The sequence below is a fragment of the Sturnira hondurensis genome, unplaced genomic scaffold (assembly GCF_014824575.4).
Source record: "Sturnira hondurensis isolate 20B ecotype Veracruz unplaced genomic scaffold, ASM1482457v3 Scaffold0018728, whole genome shotgun sequence".
NCBI classification, from domain to species: domain Eukaryota; kingdom Metazoa; phylum Chordata; class Mammalia; order Chiroptera; family Phyllostomidae; genus Sturnira; species Sturnira hondurensis.
Window position 1 is genome coordinate 580,863 of NW_028091359.1, and position 18,996 is coordinate 599,858.

At 42.2% G+C, this 18,996-nt stretch overlaps 1 protein-coding gene across 3 annotated transcripts in view; it reads right to left on the reverse strand.

Moving 5' to 3' along the window:
• Positions 1–1,306: 1,306 nt before the first annotated feature.
• The window catches only part of TRIM37 (tripartite motif containing 37), a 101,594-nt gene continuing 83,904 nt past the window's right edge, over positions 1,307–18,996 (reverse strand). For all 3 annotated transcript variants that reach the window (XM_037070034.1, XM_037070033.1, XM_037070035.1), the window contains exons 22-24: positions 17,122–17,240; positions 4,038–4,148; positions 1,307–2,584 (exon numbers count right to left, since the gene is read on the reverse strand). In XM_037070034.1, the coding sequence (XP_036925929.1) occupies positions 2,502–2,584; positions 4,038–4,148; positions 17,122–17,240 (313 nt within the window). In that variant the 3' untranslated portion in view covers positions 1,307–2,501. The remainder of the gene's footprint in view (positions 2,585–4,037; positions 4,149–17,121; positions 17,241–18,996) is intronic.

Below are 18,996 nucleotides of genomic sequence, written 5' to 3' on the forward strand. Positions count from 1 at the left end.
CCTTGAGAGAATCACACAACCTTCCGGAACCTGTTTCTCTGCTGAAGGGCCCGACACACCACTCACCTGCCTTAAAGGTGACTGGAGGGTGCAACGACACAGCTAGTCACAGCTGTCAGGAAATGACAGGCTTGTGCACAATGCAAGCATGACTCCTACATCTTTAGGCCTAAGAGAAAACAGTATCAAGGAGGCATTTTCCAGGGATGAAAAAATAAAAATACTACATACCAAGCAAGGTAATGGTGGAAGGAAAGACCAAGACAAACTATGCTGTTCAGCAAGAGGGAACTTTTTTTAAAGGGGGGAGAACTCTGTTAGGGTAAAGAGTGGATTGACGGATTAGAAAGTAGGTCCCTGTGTGGACTGTGGGTGACGACAGCTGTAACTGGGAGAATGCAGGGGAGATCTCATCCGCACATCTGGCGACCTTACGCAGACCAGAAGGTGAACCACCACTGAGGAGAGGGTAAAGGAAGTGGCATTTTCCCTCACTGCTACCTAAAGTCCAGCACAGCCAAAGCAGGCTTAACCCCACCAAGAAGAGGGAAAACATGCAAGTTCCTGGCACCACAGAGAAACTGGATGCGGACCAAATTCTGTAACACAGCTGGAAACAAGGGAAGGAATCACACTTTCAGTGATCCCTATACCAAAAGCTAACAGGCCCTTCATCTTTGAAGAAATCTTTTGGTTTTCAGACTTACTATGATTCCAGAATGCAGGGGATAGAAGCTGCCCATCGATCACCCTGTGTCCACAAAAGAAAGCACAAAACAACCAATCGAATGTTCATGTTTTCTCCAACCTAAGCCTTCTATAGTGAAAAACAAAACAAAACTCAGTTTGCTCTCAACACTAAAGGTGCAAAATTCTTACATTATATTTTCACCTATTACAATGTAGCACAGAGAAAAGGCTGGATTCAAAATATGATCTCGAAATGTAATGAACATGAATACATTTCCATTTAATAGAAAATAAAATTGAAGAATTTATTAGTAATGTTTTAGATCATTGCATGATAAACTACGTAGTAACCATACAATAGTATGCCAATTAAAAAGCAAGTAAACAAATGCTAAATTTTTACTTTTCCTGGGACTACAGTACTTAAATTTTTCCAATTAACTTTTAAAGAGAAAAAGTATCCATGTATGTTATGGAGATTGTAAGTAAGTCTCCTAACTTTCTTTCACATTTACTAACAGTCTATAGAGCTTAAAGATGCCTATAATATACACATACTGTGAAGAGAAAAAGGGGGCTTCCTGTCCCACTTGTAATAAATTGCAGAGGCGTAATATTTTCTCAAGGTCATTTTATTAACAAAAAGTGCAAACTGTTTTTGAACAAGAGCAAACCATGAATCACAGCAACCAGCAAGACATCAGACATGGAAAAGGGAACAATGTTCATTAAGTAAAATCTAAGCAGATGAGCGGCCTCTCACATGTACATGTATGTTCATGCTCTTCCAACAGTTTCCTCGTCAACGTTCAGTGTGACTTCCACCCACAGGCCAGCGGCTCAAACACAAACGCAGGAGCACAACGGCCCAGTGCACACCGATTCTGGGCTAACGCAGCGTGCAGTGCAACAGCAGCCCTCACACCCCGGTTCCCTGCGAACCACGGCAGGACGCGTAAGTTGTTGGGAGTATCGACACTGAGATCAATGTTCAATGAATAAAAGTAAAGAAGAGGATTTTTAAATACTTGCACTTTAGAGGCGTAGCAATGAAATAATTTTAAGTGATCTTACACATGTTCATATAACCAGGAACACGGCCAATGCCCATCAACTCGTTTAAAATTACATCTGTAAGAGCCACACACCAGAAAGATTACGTGCCACTACTCGGTGTGCCTGCATCTGAGAAAACAGGGAGAGATAAGTGAGTTACCCTCAGTCCGTGAACACAGTCCACAGTGGAGGTTCAGTCTAGCGTCACTTCGCTTACTCACACAGAGCATCTGCGGGGCAGAATCTACACCAGTTAGTCTTTCTGTTCACTGACCTGCGGGCACGAATGAAATGCGCGGTGTTTAACGCCCACAGCGTGGAGGTGGGCCACTGAGCACGACCGAGCATCAAGCCGAAAGCAGAAGGGCGCCCGTGCCGAGCACCATCACCATCGAGTGTGCGCACTGTCCATGGGGGTGTTCTCTGGCAGTGAACTAAGTGCCCTTCTGCTGTAGCAGACAAACTGGTTTTTACGAATGTACTATTATTTCATTTCAATTAATTAAGGACTAAATTTATGTTTATTCATCACATTACATGGAATTCCCCACCCCCCACCTCTTAATTTTCCCGTGTACTAATGTCTTATACTAGAACTGTGCTCCTCCCGAAAGTTCCAGCGTTACTACTTCAGGCAGGTATGATGAAGAAAATGAGACCAGATCTGATTATCTGACAGATGACAATATGAGCACCAACTTACAGCACATTTCGGGGTCAAGACAGCTCACAAGTCAGTTCTCTTGGTTTGAAAATTACCTTCCACTCTTTTCTTCAGTATTGAAGCTGAAATCTTCAGGGCCTATTTGTTCGCCATCAGGAAAAGTGGAAGGTGTATCTAAGATTTAAAAAAAAAATTAAAAATTAAAAGCAGAGTACATTTTCTAAAGACAAGTATTTTCTTCTCCATGTTGTTACAAATGATCTTACCAAGTGTGGTATTTAAGTGATAAAGAACTGTTGGACTGTAAACAAAGCTGTCTTCAGAGAATTTGCGATCTGGGTCAGGTGTGAGCAAACGCAAGGAGCAAGGGGGGAGGAGAAATGTGCAACAGGAAGTGCAAGGCACGGCTCACTCTGTCTCCCCAGGGACACTGGGAGCCACTGGAGAAGGGGACAGGAGATGAGGATGCGCACTCTGAAGACTGTGTAAACATGTAAACTTCACAGCCAGTTGAACTGCCCATGCAAATATCATGGCAAACATCTCAGCACTCAAAAACTCGCTAAAATTTGGCTCTTTCTTTTAGAAAGAGGGAAAATGACTAAAAGGGCTTTAATACTTAAAAACCATCCAATGCCTGGCTCTGCACTGAACAGGACACTAGGGAAACATGTAAACTATGATGTGGACAACCAGCAGATGCCTGACAATGTTGTCGCCCCAGGAAATCTTGGGGAGGGACGTGCAGACTGGCCACTACGGCCTTCAGAGAAAATATGAACAGGTGAGAGATGCCACCTGGACTTCCCAAGGCAGTCACTGTGCACGCAATACACGCACACACTTAACACTATATTGTACGCCCAGAACAAAACAAAAATATCCACAGTGGAGTTCTCTCCGTGAGTTTTTTTCCTGATATGTTTTTGGGAGGAAGAGGGAGTAAAAACTTGTGACTTCACTATCTGCATAATTTCTAAGAAATCAAAAAAGTTTTTTTTAAAAGATTTTCATTTATTTACCTTTAGAGAGAGGGGAAGGGAGAAAGAGGGAGAGAAACACTGATCTGTTGTCTCTCGCACACCTGGCTCACAACCCTGGCCCCACATGTGCCCTGACTGGGAATTGAACCAGCAACCTTTCAGTTGGCAGGCCAGTGCTCAATCCACTGAGCCACAGGAGCCAGAGCTGAAAAAAAAAGTATCTTAAAAAAATGATCTTATTAGCTAGACTAGAAATATCTCTAAAAAGAAAAAAAAAACCCTCAAACATCTGAAATCTTTCTAGTGGCTGGCCGACATTTTCTATAAAGGAACAGAGTAAATACTTCGGTACCGCAGGCCACAAATGGTCTCCGTTGAAAAAGCTTCTTCGTGTTTGTTTTTACCACTCTTCACACACAAAAGCTATTCTCAGAGGTCACAGGCTGCCCGGCCAGCCAAGTACTACCTACGTTTTTTTCAGGATTCCCTAGTGAGTTTACCCCGGACACACTGTCTCACGAATGACAATAATTACAACAGAGGAAGCAGCAAGAGCAGCAGGAGCAGAAATAAAAGCGAAATAAGCAGCGGCAGCGGCAGAGACGGTTTTATTCATTTCTGTGAAATGACGCCACGTGCTGCACCTTCATCTGGGGGCTGTGCCAGGAAAGAGTCGTGAAACCCGCCCAGGCTGGTGTGCTCGTCCTGGTCCTCGTTCTCAGTGTCACATTCCGCGTCACTGTCACTGCTCATTCCTGCCCGGAAGGATGAGAGAAAGAACATGTTTCTAACAAGAAGCCACTTTCAATGAAAGGAAAAAGAAAAGCTCTTATTTACTAAGCAGGGGTTCCCACTGAACACTAATGCAAGACACCAAACTGACAAAACAAGGAAAACCGACCCCAAACCTCAGCTCCCTGTGGTCAGCAGAGCAGTGACCCGACTCTCGTCCTCGGAGACTACGGCCACCCTCCCTGATGGTAGCGTTTGAAACCAGTCTAAACACCATTACACTGTGAATATTGTCCCCAAAGTACATGTTTTTTTCTATAGTTGTAAGAAGTAACAGGAATTTTTATAAATACCCAGTGGTTGTACATATAATGGTTTGTAACTTAAAACATATGAACGTGTTCCATAAATTCAAATACACCTTTACACACACTTATCTATATATGTGCATATAAAAAATTGCAGGAATTCTAGCAATAAGTGAGTTATTATTACATTTAGACCTCCAATTTCATTTCTGTGTATATCAGCTGACTTAAAAAAATATTTTATTTATTTTTAGAAAGAGGAAACAGGAAGGAGAAAGAGTAGGAGAGAAACATCAATGTGTGGTTGCCTCTTGTGCGCCCGCTACTGGGGACCTGGCCCACAACCCAGGCATGTGCCCTGACTGGGAATCGAACCGGTGACCCTTTGCTACACAGGTCCGCACTCAATCCACTGAGCTACACCAGCCATGGCTTATATCAGCTGATTTTTAAAAAGAAAATTCTATAGAAAGTACTATGTTGCGAGAACGCAGTAATCCAAACACCCTGAAAATAGGAGAAAAATTAGTTTTTCTACTTACAAACTATAGTAGAAAAATATAATAAACTTAAAATACTATTTTAACAAACAGCCACATTTAAAAGAAAGATAGGGAATCCACAGCTGCCAAAACCCGCCGGTAAACAAGTGGGCCCAGCGCCGCAGCCTCACCCGGCCAGACAGCGTGCCACGAGTGCACGTCCCACTCCCCCGCAATGGGAGAACAAGCAATCTCTGAACCCAGGGCAGAAAGGGAACTAAAACTGAGGCTAAAACTCCACCCCCTGCATAAAACCAATATTCCTTTAGAAAGAATGGACTAGAAAAAGTCTGCCTACTGGCATAGAAAGACAGCAAGAAATCTGGTCTATTTCTGCAGGGCTCAGTTCACCTCAGATTTCAAACTAAGGCCTGTGAACCTCATTTAGGATTGGGACTAAAAGTTGAGGCTCAAATCTCAGGACATTAGCATAAAAACTGGCCAGGAGCTAGTATTATTTGACAAAACAATGTAAAAATCCTTGGGAGGGGAGGTTCTAGTCAGCGGGAGTGAGCACATTGCACCCAGCTTTTCCCACTGAATGCAGCTATAAACCTGGACACAACACAAGGACCAGCTGTTGGAAACTCTGAGAAGCAGGGGGTCTCCAACCCTGAGACCACAGATGTGCACCACAGTCCACAGCCTGTTCAAAATGGGGCTGCAAGGGAAGCTCACCTGAGCTCCCCCCCCCCACCCCGCTGCAAAGGAGGGTCCCTAGTGCCAAAATGGTTGGGAACTGTTGCTGAAAATTAAATAGAAATAAGCGTATCAATGTAGACCAGAATCTGAAGTACCATCAAATTGGCAGATTTAAACAAGACCTGGAGTCTCACAAAACCGTACTAAGAATGTCTAGGATACAATCCAAAATTACCTCTGCACATGAAGAACCAGGAAAAGACAATCAACTAACATCAATGCCAAGATGACAGAGATGTTGACATTACCTAACAAAGAACTCAACTGGGAAAACAAAAGGAGAGACATTTTTTAAATTACTAAGTACTTTCTAAAACTGAAAGATGGTAACTTTAAAATTAAAATACTAGTAGATGAATTCAGAGCAAGTTGAAAAAGCAAACTTAAAGATGTGAGAAAATTAATAACACCAAAGAAAAATGAGATGAGAACTGTACAACAGAGGCTGAGAGCAAAAATAACAAAACAGGGACAACAGAGGGACAATTTTTCCTGTTAAGGAAAAAACGGCCAAGAATTTTCCAAAATTAATGAAAAATAAAAAATACTACATACCAATAGTTCTGGGATGTGGCTGTAGCAGTATTTAAAGGAAAACTTACAGCATTAAAATGCCTTCATTAGAAAGAAAAGGGTCTCAAATTAATGATCAAAGCATCCACTTTGAGAACCAGACATGGACTTTGGGCAGGTGGCTGAGTTAACTGAAGCCCCGTCCCACACACCGGAAGGTTGCAGGGTTTGATCCCCAGTTGGGGCGCACATGGGAGGCAACCAATTGATGTTTTTCACTCACACTGATGTTTCTTTCTCTATTTCTGTTCATCACTAAAATCAATAAACATTGAGGAAACAAGCACATACAATGGCTAAAGATAGTTTATTCGATAAATGGTGCTGGGAAAACTGGACAGATATGTGCAGAAAAATTAAACAAGACAAACTTCTTATGTCATACACAAAAATTCAAAATGGATCAAAGACATAAATGTTAGACCTGAAACCATAAAAATCCTAGAAGGAAACACAGGCAGCCAAATCTCGGCCACTGTCCACAGCAATATTTTATCAGACATATCTCCCCAGGCAAGGGAAACAAAAGAAAAAATAAACAAATGGGACTACATCAAACCAGAAAGTTTTTGCAGAGCAAAGAAAACCATCAACAAAATATAAAGACAACCCACAGAATGGGAGAACATATTCATCGATACATCTGATAAGGGGTTAGTTAATATCCAAAATTTATAAAGCACTCACAAAATTCAACACCAAAAAACCCAAAGAACCCAATTTAAAAAATGGGCAAAGGACGTGAATAGATACGTCTCCAAAGAGGAAATACAGATGGCCAAAACACGTAAAAGATGCTCAACATCACCAATCACCAGAGAAATGCAAATTAAAACCACAATGAACTATCACCTCACACCTGTCAGAATGGTCATCATCAAAAAATCAACAAGCAAGTGCTGGCGAGGATGTGGAGAAAGGGGAACCTTGTGCACTGTTCCTGGGAATGCAGACTGGTGCAGCCGCTGTGGAAAGCAGTATAAAGATACTTCAAAAAATTTAATATGGACTTCCGGCCAAGATGAAGGCATAGGTGGAAACACTGTACCTCCTCGCACAACCAAGTTTAAGGACAACAAAGATTTAGAAACAAAAACGCAACCAAAACGAACAGAAAATTGAACTGTACCAAAGTCAGACAACAATAAACCATTCAGCCAGACTGGTAAGAGGGATGAAGTCGGGGGTTAGTGGAGACGGGTCACCGCAGGAAAAAGCGGCCAGACAAACCTAGGCATGCAGGTGGTGGTTGGCAGACCCCAGGTGTGGGGTGGCAACAGGCAGACCCTGTGAGGGTGCAAGGCGGCTGGCTGACTGCAGTCACACATTCGCGCACAGATAAACCAGGCAAAGGAACAAGCAGTGAGATACACTACACACGCAACCCAGGGCCCCAGCCATGGGAATTAAAGCCTAAAAGCACTGACTGGAGAAACTTTCGGGAGTTGAGGTGCCAGGAGTGGATCCTGGGCTCACAGGAGAATTCGCTGGAGAGACCCACAGGGTCCTAGAACATGCAACAAGCCCACACACCCATAAACCAGCACCAGAAGAGCCCAATTTGCTTGCCAGAAGTGGCTGAGGGGACAGAAATCTGAGAAAGTGGAACAAAAGCCATTGCTCCCTCTGACCCCGCCCCTACATACAGCATCACAACCCAGGGACTGGATCGCCCCGCCCTGGTGAACACCTAAGGCTCCGTCCCTCATACTTAACAGGCGTGAATAGACCAAAATATTAAGGCTCAAGCAGAAGAACGGCTCAAAGTACCAGAGCCAATACTTCTAAGTGACCAAGAGACAACCAACCTATTAGATGCACAGTTCAAAACACTGGTGAACAGGATGCTCACAGAACTGGCTGATTTTAGTCACAAATTAGAGGAACAAATGAAGGCTACACTAAGTGAAATGAAGGGAAATGCACAGGAAACCAATAGTGATGGAAATAAAACTAGGACTAAAATCAATCGAGTGGACCAGAAGGAAGAAAGAAGAAAGAAATGACCAAACAGAAAAGAATGAAGAAACAAGAATTTTAAAAAATGAGGAGAGGCATAGGAACCTCCAGGACATCTTTAAATGTTCCAACATCCAAATAATAGGGGTACCAGAAGGGGAAGAGGAACAGCCACAAGTGGAAAAGCTATTTGAACAAATAATAAAGGAGAGCTTCCCCAATCTAGCAAAGGAAATAGATGTCCAGAAAGCCCAGGAAGCTCAGAGAGTCTAAAAGAAGGTGGACCCAAGGAGGAACACACTAAGGCACATCATCATTACATTACCCAAGATGAAAATGAAGGACAGAATCTTAGAAGCAGCAAGAGATAAGAGACAGTCACCTACAAAGGAGTTCCCATCAGACTGTCAGCTGATTTCTCAAAAGAGACCTTACAGGCAAGAAGGGGCCGGAAAGTATTCCAAGTCATGAAATCCAAAGACCTACATCCAAGATTACTCTGTCCAGCAAAGCTTTCATTTAGAATGGAAGGGCAGATAAAGTACTTCTCAGATAAAGTCAAATTCAAGAAGTTCATCATCACCAAGCCCTTATTATATGAAATGTTAAAGGGGCTTATCTAAGAAAAAGAAAATAAAAAATATGAACAGTGATAGGACAGCAAACTTAACAGTTATTAACAACCACACTTAAAACAAAAGCAAACTAAGATCAGAAGCAGAACCATAGAAATGGAGATCACATGGAGGGTCAGCAACAGGGGAGTGGGAGGAGGAGAAGGGGGGGAAGGTACAGAGAATAAATGCAGAGAAGGTGGGTAGAAAATAGACTGGAGGGAGAGAATAGCATGGGAAATGAGGAAGCTAAAGAACTTGTGACACATGGACATGAACTAAAGGAGGGGGGAATGGGGGGGTGTGCAGAGTGGGGGAAATGAGGAGGGAAATGGGACAACTATAATGGCATAGTAAGTAAAATTTATTTTAAAAAAATTAATATGGATCTGCCTTTTGACCCAGCAATTCCACTTCTGGAAACATATCCAAAGGAACCCAAAACACTAATTCGAAAGACATATACACCCGTATGTTCAATGAAGAATTATTTACAATCAGTAAGGTATGGAAGCAACCCAAGCTGTCAATAAAGTGGATAAAACAACTATGGGACATTTATACAGTAGAATTCTACTTAGCTGTAAAAAATCAGAAAATTTTATCCTTTGCAACAATATGGATGAGCCTGGAAAACATTATTATGCTAAGTGAAATAAGCCAGTCAGAGAAAGACAAACACCATATGATTCTACTCATTTGGAATCTAATGAACAAACTGATCTAACAAGCAAAAGACAGATTCATAAATGGAGGGCAGATGACAGCTATGGGGTGGGGTGCAGTTGGAGGTTAGGGGGCGGAGGGATTAAGCAAAAAGGAAAAAGGACTCAGAGACATGGAGAGCAGTGTGGTGATTGCTGGGGGGGGGCAAAATATAGGGGGCTAACATAATAGAAAAAAATGACAAAGATTCAATTTAAAAATTAAAACATAAAATCAATAAACATATCCTCAGGTCAGGATTATAGAAAAAGGGAAACTAGAAAAAGGAGCAAATAAACTCAAAGTAAAAGAACAGAAATAAAATTAGCAGAAAAACAACAGAAAAAGAAATCAATGAAACAAGAAGGTAGTTCTTTGAAAAGATCAGTAAAATTAAAATGCTTCCAAACAGACTAAAAAAAAAAAAAAGAGCAAACAAAATCACCAGCACCAGAAACAAAAGCCGGGACACCACTATGGATCCTACAGACATTAAAAGGATAAGGGACTAGCACAACTTCATGCTCACGAAATCAAGAACATGATGAAAATGACAAATTCTTTGATTCAGACACAAGCTACCGAAGCTCATTCAAATAAAAATAGATAATGTGAATGAGTATTTTAACCACTAACAAAATAAAATGTGTAGGGGACAAAAACACACCTTCCAACAAACAAAAAACTGCCTATAGATGGCCTCACTGGTGAACGCTTCCCCTGGTTTTCAAGAAGAGTTTGTGTAGTATTATCTCTCCATTGACTACTTAGAAGGCATAGACAATGTATGGGCATTTCTAAAATCTCTTTCTTTAGCAAAGAAAAGGGAGGGGGGAAAAACCTCTCTGCTCCAGAGAGTACACAGGGAGTGCTTGGAGACCACACCAGCTACTTCCATGAAGCACCACCACCACCTGGTGGCCTTGCAGGGAACTTCTGAAAACACTAACAGCTGAGTTCTTGAAACCGGAGGCACCAATTTTACCATTTGGTACTAGTGTTCTGAATTCCTAACAGAGAAGAATAACCTTCATGATTCACAAAAAGGAATCAAAATTCTCTGAGTTTTCCCAAATCTTAACTTATTCTTTAAATACTTACATTTGCCCTAGCTGGTGTGGCTCAGTGGACTGAGTGCTGGCCTGCAAACCAAAGGGTTGCTGGTTCGATTCCCAGTCAGGGCACATGCCTGGGTTGTGGGCCAGGTCCCCAGTAGGGGGCATACAAGAGGCAACCACACATTGATGTTTCCCTCCCTTCCCCTTTTTCTAAAAATAAAATCTTAAAAAAATACATTTACAAACTTTGTTCATCATATGTCTTTTTAAAAACTGTTTAATTTGTATTGCAGTATTTCTAAGAACTATAGCCTACAGTGAATATCCAAATGCTGGAAAATGCTGTGGAGATTACTGGGTAGTATTCAAATAATGTAACATTTAGAACTTTTGGCAAGGTTTACGGTACTGCATAGAATCATAGGTCAAAAATGCCAATTTAAGAAATTATTTTGCTTCCCAAACTTGTATTTCTTGTAACACTACTCCCAGGATTCCTACAAAGCGTAGCATAAACTCATTAGCATTATATTTACATAGTAGCAGACAGGGCCATGAGCATACTTATGAAATGACAACAGCTCTAACAGCGCTGATTTGATTGTAACTGCTTCTTTCCAAGATGCTCCTGTTGATCGTAACCTTTGACTTCCAGTGTCTGCATTCCGGTTTCTACTTTTAAGTTTGTGTGAGTGAACTCCTTCTAACCAGTTATCTTTCTGTGCTCACTGTCAAGATGAACCCTAACAGGAGAATAGAGTGACTTCCACTTTTTTAACTTGACTCATTTGTTTCAGGATTCAGGAAATGCTGGGAACACTACTGGTCTTTTAGCAAGCCCCAAGGTCTGGAAGAGGCCTAGCTTTGTGAATGCAGTGAGAAAGACGAATTAGTCCCTTGACCTCTAGCTTAACAGCTGAGCTACTGGGTCAACAAGTCGTGTACAATCCACTGCTGTCAGTAACTGAGTGAGCAAACCCAACAAAAGCTCGGAAGGCTTTCATTGTTTGGAATGAGACCACCTGCCAGGAGCAACAGGCTGCACACTCCCTGCTGTGCCTTGCCCCTTACACGGCCTTGCCCCTTACACGGCCATGCCTGCCCACTGCATTAAGTGATGACTGAGGCAAACCAGTGATACATCACCTACCATCAGAAATTTGAATACTGGACTTTTCTTGATCTCACTAGAAGGTGTCAACAGGTTTTCACATAAGTGGCTGTCACTGGTAGTAACGGTAAAGTACCATTAAACTGAAGATGCTTCAGAGACACCAATGCAGAACATCTTAGAGTAAATTTTAAATGGGGTATTTCTGTATCAGTCACCTACCACATTTTTTGAGCACTGGCTTTACACTCAGTACTGTCCAAAGCTAACTTCTGAGTTATAACTCCCTCATTCAAAGGGGCTCAACTTTCTGAAGCCTGGAAAATACACCAAGCACTTGGTACAGCAGAGGCTAATGCCTCCCACCTCCGTTCCAGGAGAGCCCCAATACTGTTCCACATGGCCACGTGGAATGGGGCTAGGGAGGGGGACCAAAAGTTTAAATTTTGCCAAGTTTCCTTTTCTTGCAAGTGATTAATGAGACATGAGAGGAAATTAGGAAGTTGTCGCGGGTTCTGAGAAAGGTTTTCCTTGTTAATAAGTGGAGACACATAGAACTAACCCTCCCCTACTCCCAGAATGCTGTTCTGACTCCAGGTGAAGTTTAGAACAGCAGTAACTAGCGTGCCATCCTGAGGGGAGCTAAGTACACTCACTGAGTGACAGAATAAAAGATGGGGAAAAAAACTGAGTTTCCCTCTGAAACTGCTCTACCAGAGTTAGGTGAAACTTCTTGTTAATACAAGAAAGTAAAACCTTTCACATTGTTTAAGCTGGCTGATTTGAGGTTTTGTAACATGTCAAAAGCTCTTAATCAGTATTCCAAAAGGAGCCTGCAGTCGGAGCATCATCATTCCACGTTCCTCTTAGATGGGCAGCCAGTAAGCTTTGCAGCAGCTGTGCTGCACCTTCGGCCTGGGTCGCTGTTTTGGTGCCCATGTCTTAACCAAAAAGGACCAGTGCTACATAAGTAGGAACCTAGTCAAAGTATCATCTGCAGTTTTAGACACACCAAGAAAGAAACTGGTTTACCTACAGGCATCCTGTAGGGTGTCAAATAGGTGGGAGTTGCGGGGGGGGCGTGCCAAGCTTTTCAGCATCAGGCCACTGAACAGAATATCAATACCAGTGTGTCCCACATGGTCCCTGTTAGAATGGAAAAGGCTGGTTGATGCCTGTCATGTCTAAGAAAAGTCACATTTTACTGACACTAGAGAACATTTAAGAGACCACTTTAGTAGTCCTAAATTCCCACCTAGTAACACAAACAATTCCTTATTTTAAAGTTTCTTCAGACGGCTTGAGAAAGAGAGAGCGGGAGAAGGACTGGTAGACGAAGAGAAAGAGACACACACCAACCCACAGCGATCTGACACAGAAAATTTTCTCTTGGTTTTCTGCCCAAACCGCGAGCCTTGCTTTCCCTAAGCATGGACACAGAGAAACCCACTAACTTCCTACCAGCTTTACCAGTGTGCAAAAGGAAGGTTCTTGGAGCACTGGCTCCTGCTGTTGATCGAGTGACACCCACAGCACTGAGGAAGGCCCCATTCTCCTCTCACAAACAAAGCAGATTCCAAAGGGCACCAGAGCTCCTTTGGTCCACCACGCTCCTTTCTTCCAGCCTCATTAGTCAGACTCCTGCTCACTGAGACTCCAGTGGTGAACCAACAAATTTGCAAGGATGTGCTTCTGTGGCACTGTTGATTTGCATGTTTACAGCTTTCTTACTGAGTTTTAGGTGTTTTATAACACAACACTCCTTACACAGGAGAAAATGTGTTACTAACGCCACTTAGTAAATATTATTTTCATTATTACACACTTGTTCTTTCAGTTCCCCATACACTCTTCCACAGCCCTCATCATTCTATATTGTAAGGGGCTAGTAACCAGTCTCTCTGACAACTGACCAGTGGTCTCTATTGCTTTCCCTGCCTCCCTCCCACCACCATCAACACACAGTATATACAGCGCACCCGAGAGCTACAACTTGCTCCCATCTATAACTGTGACCCACTCTGGCAAGTAATTCTTAAGGAGTGTCACTCCTGGCTGAGAGTCATTCAACTTGACCAGTGGCTCGCGTGCCTGCATGGAGACATCTGGCAGTGTCTGAACATTTCTGGTTGTTGTAACTTGGAGGCGGCACTACTGGAACATCACGGTTAAATGCCAAGGATGCAGCTAAACATGGTACAATGCACAGGGCAGCCTCCTACAACAAAGAATCACCTGGTCCAAAATGTCAGTAGTGCCAAGGTAGAGACACCCTGAACTAAAGAGTGGGTTCAGAATTACTCTACCACTGGGGCACAATATGCATTGCCAGCAAATTAGAAGTGCTATTCAAAAATGCTGCATGAATAAGAGGAGCCTGTAATTCTAACACATGCTATAAAAATTTAAGCCACTACAATTTATAATCCATATATTTAAATACATGGAAACAAATCCCCACAGGTCTTTTCTGTAGAGAACAATCATAATATTTTGTTCTTAATGTTTTAACAACCAACACTTCAGTTTAAAAGTCCTTTCCATTTTATCTCTTCTACTGAAATAATGCCCTCTACCACAGGAGCACCAGACTAAGAGGGGAGACCAAAATGTTTGATGTTCTTTCACTGAAAAACCCGAAAATGCCACTACCCACACACCTTCTCTCAGGGTATAACCAGTATGCTGGCACCTGTATGTATACTTGGAGCTACAATTCTTCAATCACTGAAATTCAAATAAGTGCAGAGATGGAAGGTAGCAGTTTCACTCAGAAATTAAAAAAAAAATTCAATGCTGAATATCACTAATAAAGCTGACGTTCTATTTTGCTAACCTAAAAGGGCACAGCAAAGGCAAGATACATTAGCCCTGTTTCAAACACCTTCAAATGAGAAAATTCTTCTATGCTTTTAGATAAAGAATAAGGAACTTGAAAGAACATGGAGAATACTAAAAATTTAACTGAACGTAAATCAGCAGAGCTGAAGTTGGTTACTATAAAGGTTTTTTTAAATGGTTAAAGTATGGAATAGTTCTATAAGGGCAAAGTAGTCTGCAAAGATTAATCAAGACTGACTTTACACTTCCGGCCAAGATGGAGGCGCAGGTGGAAACACTGTGCCTCCTCGCACAACCAAGTTTAAAGACAACAAAGTTTTAGTAACAAAAATGCAATGAAAACACAGAAAATTGAACTGTATGGAAGTCCGACAACAACAAACCATTCATCCAGATCGGTAAGAGGGGTGGAGTCAGCGGCTGGCAGAGCGGGGTTGCGCAGGATCACACAGGCGCGCAGGCAGCCGGCTGACCGAGGTCACACATTCACACTCAGATAAACCAAGCGAAGAAGTGAGCAGTGAGACAGACTGTGCAGGCTAGGACCCCAGAGACGGGAATTAAAGCCTAAAAGCACCAATTAGAAAAACTTTCGGGGTTGAAGTGCGGGAAAAGCTCCCAGGCTCACAGAGAGTTTGTTGGAGAAACCTACAGGGTCCTGGAGGGTGCACAGGCCCATACACCCGGGAGCTGGGACCAGGGGGGCCCAAAATCTGAGAGCAGAATAAATGCCATTGCCCCTCTCTCACCCAACCCCCATATACAGCATCACAACCCAGGGACTGGGTCGCCCCGCCCTGGTGAACACCTAAGGCTCCGCCCCTCATACTTAACAGGCGTGAATAGACCAAAATATTATGGTTCAAAAAGAACAGCTCAAAGTCCCAGAGCCAATACTTCTAAGCAACCAAGAGGTAGCCAACCTATCAGATGCACAGTTCAAACCACTGGTGATCAGGATGCTCACAGAACTGGCTGATTTTAGTCACAAATTAGATGAAAAAATGAAGGTTACACTAATTGAAATGAAGGGAAATGCACAGGAAACCAATAGTGATGGAAATAAAACTAGGACTAAAATCAATCGAGTGGACCAGAAGGAAGAAAGAAACAACCATACAGAAAAGAATGAAGAAACAAGAATTCAAAAAAATGAGGAGAGGCTTAGGAACCTCCAGGATATCTTTAAACGTTCCAACATCCAAATTATAGGGGTAAGCTCAGTGGATTGAGTGCGGGCCTGCGAACCACAAATTATAGGGGTACCAGAAGGGGAAGAGGAACAGCCACAAGTGGAAAACCTATTTGAACAAATAATAAAGGAGAGCTTCCCCAATCTGACAAAGGAAATAGACCTCCAGGAAGTCAAGGAGGCTCAGAAAGTCTCAAAGAAGTTGGACCCAAGGAGGAAAACACCAAGGCACATCATAATTACATTAGCCAAGATGAAAATGAAGGAGAGAATCCTAGAAGCAGCAAGAGATAAGGGACAGTCACCTACAAAGGAGTTCCCATCAGACTGTCAGCGGATTTCTCAAAAGAGACCTTACAGGCAAGAAGGGGCTGGAAAGAAGTATTCCAAGTCATGAAAGGCAAGGACCTACGTCCAAAATTGCTCTGTCTAGCAAAGCTTTCATTTAGAATGGAAGGACAGCTAAAGTGCTTCTCAGATAAGGTCAAATTCAAGAAGTTCATCATCACCAAGCCCTTATTATATGAAATGTTAAAGGGACTTATCTAAGAAGAAGATATAAAATATGAACAGTGAAAGGACAGCAAACTCACAGTTATTAACAACCACACCTAAAACAAAAGCAAACTAAGAGGACAGCTAGATCACGAGTGGAACCATAGAAATGGAGATCACATGGAGGGTTAGCAACAGGGGAGTGGGAGGAGGAGAGGGGGAGAAGATACAGAGAATAAGTAACACAGATGGTAGGTATAAAATAGACAGGGGGGAGGGCAAGAATAGTATGGGAAATATAAAATCTAAAGAACTTGTAACACATAGACATAAACTAAAGGGGGTGGAAAGGGGGTATGCAGGGTGGGAGAGGGGGTATGCAGGGTGGGTATGCAGGGTGGAAGGGAATGAAGGGGGGGAATGGGACAACTGTAATGGCATAATCAATAAAATATATTAAAAAGGACCCCCCCCAGCTTTAAAAGATTAAGTACTTAACACCTAATACTCTAATTAGTTGTTTTGGAGCATGTCTTCCCCATAAGATTGTGAACATATATAATTTCACCTTTGCCTATCCAGTAAAAATTCAATGCCTGTCATGTAGATGGCTTAATATATTTAGTGAATGAGCAGATGAACCATCTGCAGATTCTCCTCCTCCTATAAATGTCCCTTCTAGTAAGACATGTCTTTTTATGTAGTCAATTATCCATTTGCCTTCCTCCGTGCTTAATGACCTAGGAGATCTAATTCAGTGGTACAATGAATGGTGCATTCAGATCAAGGACATCAAATAATGCCTCCATTCTTAGTACACCAAGAAATCCCCACCACCGACACACAGAAAAAGATTCTTCCCACCTCCCACCTAATTATGATTTACCATTTCTTACCTTCCTCAGGGGCAGCTGAAGCTCCTTCAGGCAGTATAGGCTGTAGTTCCCCAGTTTCAGAATTATTTTCCAAGTCAGTTATTTGCATTCCTTCCAAACAACCTCCTTTAATATTACCCCTCAAAGAAAAAGAAAAAACTTGTTATTTTTGTATAATTAGTCACTGATAATTGTGTTTATATTTTCTTCCCCTGAAACTGAGCATCAGACTAATGTGGTATAGGGCACTGATGTCTAATACTAAATTTCAAGTTTATTTTTAAAAAATTCACTAGAGGACTCACAACAAAGGCTATAAAACGGTAGACTGTGCCAATGCCAGCATCCTAGTTGTGATACATTATTAGTTTTGCAACATGTTATGATTAGAAGACACAGGGTCAGGAACACAGAATATCTTCTCTCTTCTTTCCCTCCCTCCCTCCCTCCCTTTCTCCCTCCCTTTCAAGGTTTTTAGAGAGAGGAGAAGGGACACAGAAACAGAAGGAGTGAAACGTGGACTGACTACCTGTTGCATGCCCCCAACCCAGGACCTGGCCTGCAACCCAGGCATGTGCCCTGATTGGGAATTAAACCAGTGACCTCCCAGTGTGCAGGACACCACCCAATCCACTGAGTCACACCAGTCAGGGCTACGCATTTTTTCTTTTAACTGTATGTGAATTTACAAGTGTCTCAACAAAATCCCAATTAAAAAATAGAAAATCTAAATAACACAATATGTTCCCACTAATACAGGAAGACTTTTGAGATATATTATTAACAAGGTGCATCTTTTGTATTAAAAAAGCTATATATTCACAGTTGCTTAAATATGCATGAAAACTGAGAAGACACATCACATGAAAAATTAGGAACAACAGGAATGTGTGTGGGTAGTGGGTTAGAAAACTAGGCAGATAGAAGAAAAAGGGGGAAATTTTCACTTAATATTCTTTCTTTCACTTACATTTTCGAACCACTAATTAGTATTTAAAAATTGTGCTTACACTATTTTATTTTACATCAGGCAGTGAAAAAGTAACCCTTGCTGGAAAACCTCCTGAATCAGGATGAGGGTACAAGTAACTGTAGAATGAGGGTTAGAGCAGGGAGCAGCAGACATTCCCGAGGGACTTGCCAGTCTAGAAAGAAGTCTATGTCCATGTACATTGAATCTTTACAACTAAAGGCAGGTACAAACATCTCCATGAAAAATACAATATAAAAGCAAGTGGCAGTTTCAACTTGAAAGGCACATGTATAAAATCAGGCTGAAAAATGGAGTGGACAAGATAATGATTGTAACACCAATGACCGTAACACCTTTCCACTGCTTAGATTTGAGTTAACACAGAAAACTAAACCACCAGCTATCCTTTTAGATTTGGTAATTATCCAGATCTTAAAATTGTATAAAATTAAGTACACGTAAGAGATGTTAAGTCTTTCTCTAAATTCAAAGTTCGTTTCAAAGTCTCTAGGTAGAACGATTCCACTGCTTACATTTAGAAATGAATGGAATCTCCATGATGAGAACAGCGGCTGGCTCCGGAGGCTCGGCCAGCGCCCCCAGAGACCACGCCGCCCCCAGAGACCACGCCCCCCCAGCCACGCTCTCTCTGAGGGCGGAAGTCCAACTGACACGGGGATCCCGGCTTGTGTTCCCTCCGGGCAGGTAAAGGTGTTGAACACCACACAGATGCTTTGGAAAAATTCCAACTGAGTTTTTAGAACATTTTTATCAGAGGAGATAAAAAAGGCTCGCTAAAAGGAGTGTTAAAATAAAATGTCCGGAAGTGCTTTGCTCCATACAAAGTATGTGTGAGAGAGCTGAGATATAACACAACCCAGGACATGTGTCTTTGAAAAATGTGGCACAAATGGGGGAAAAAC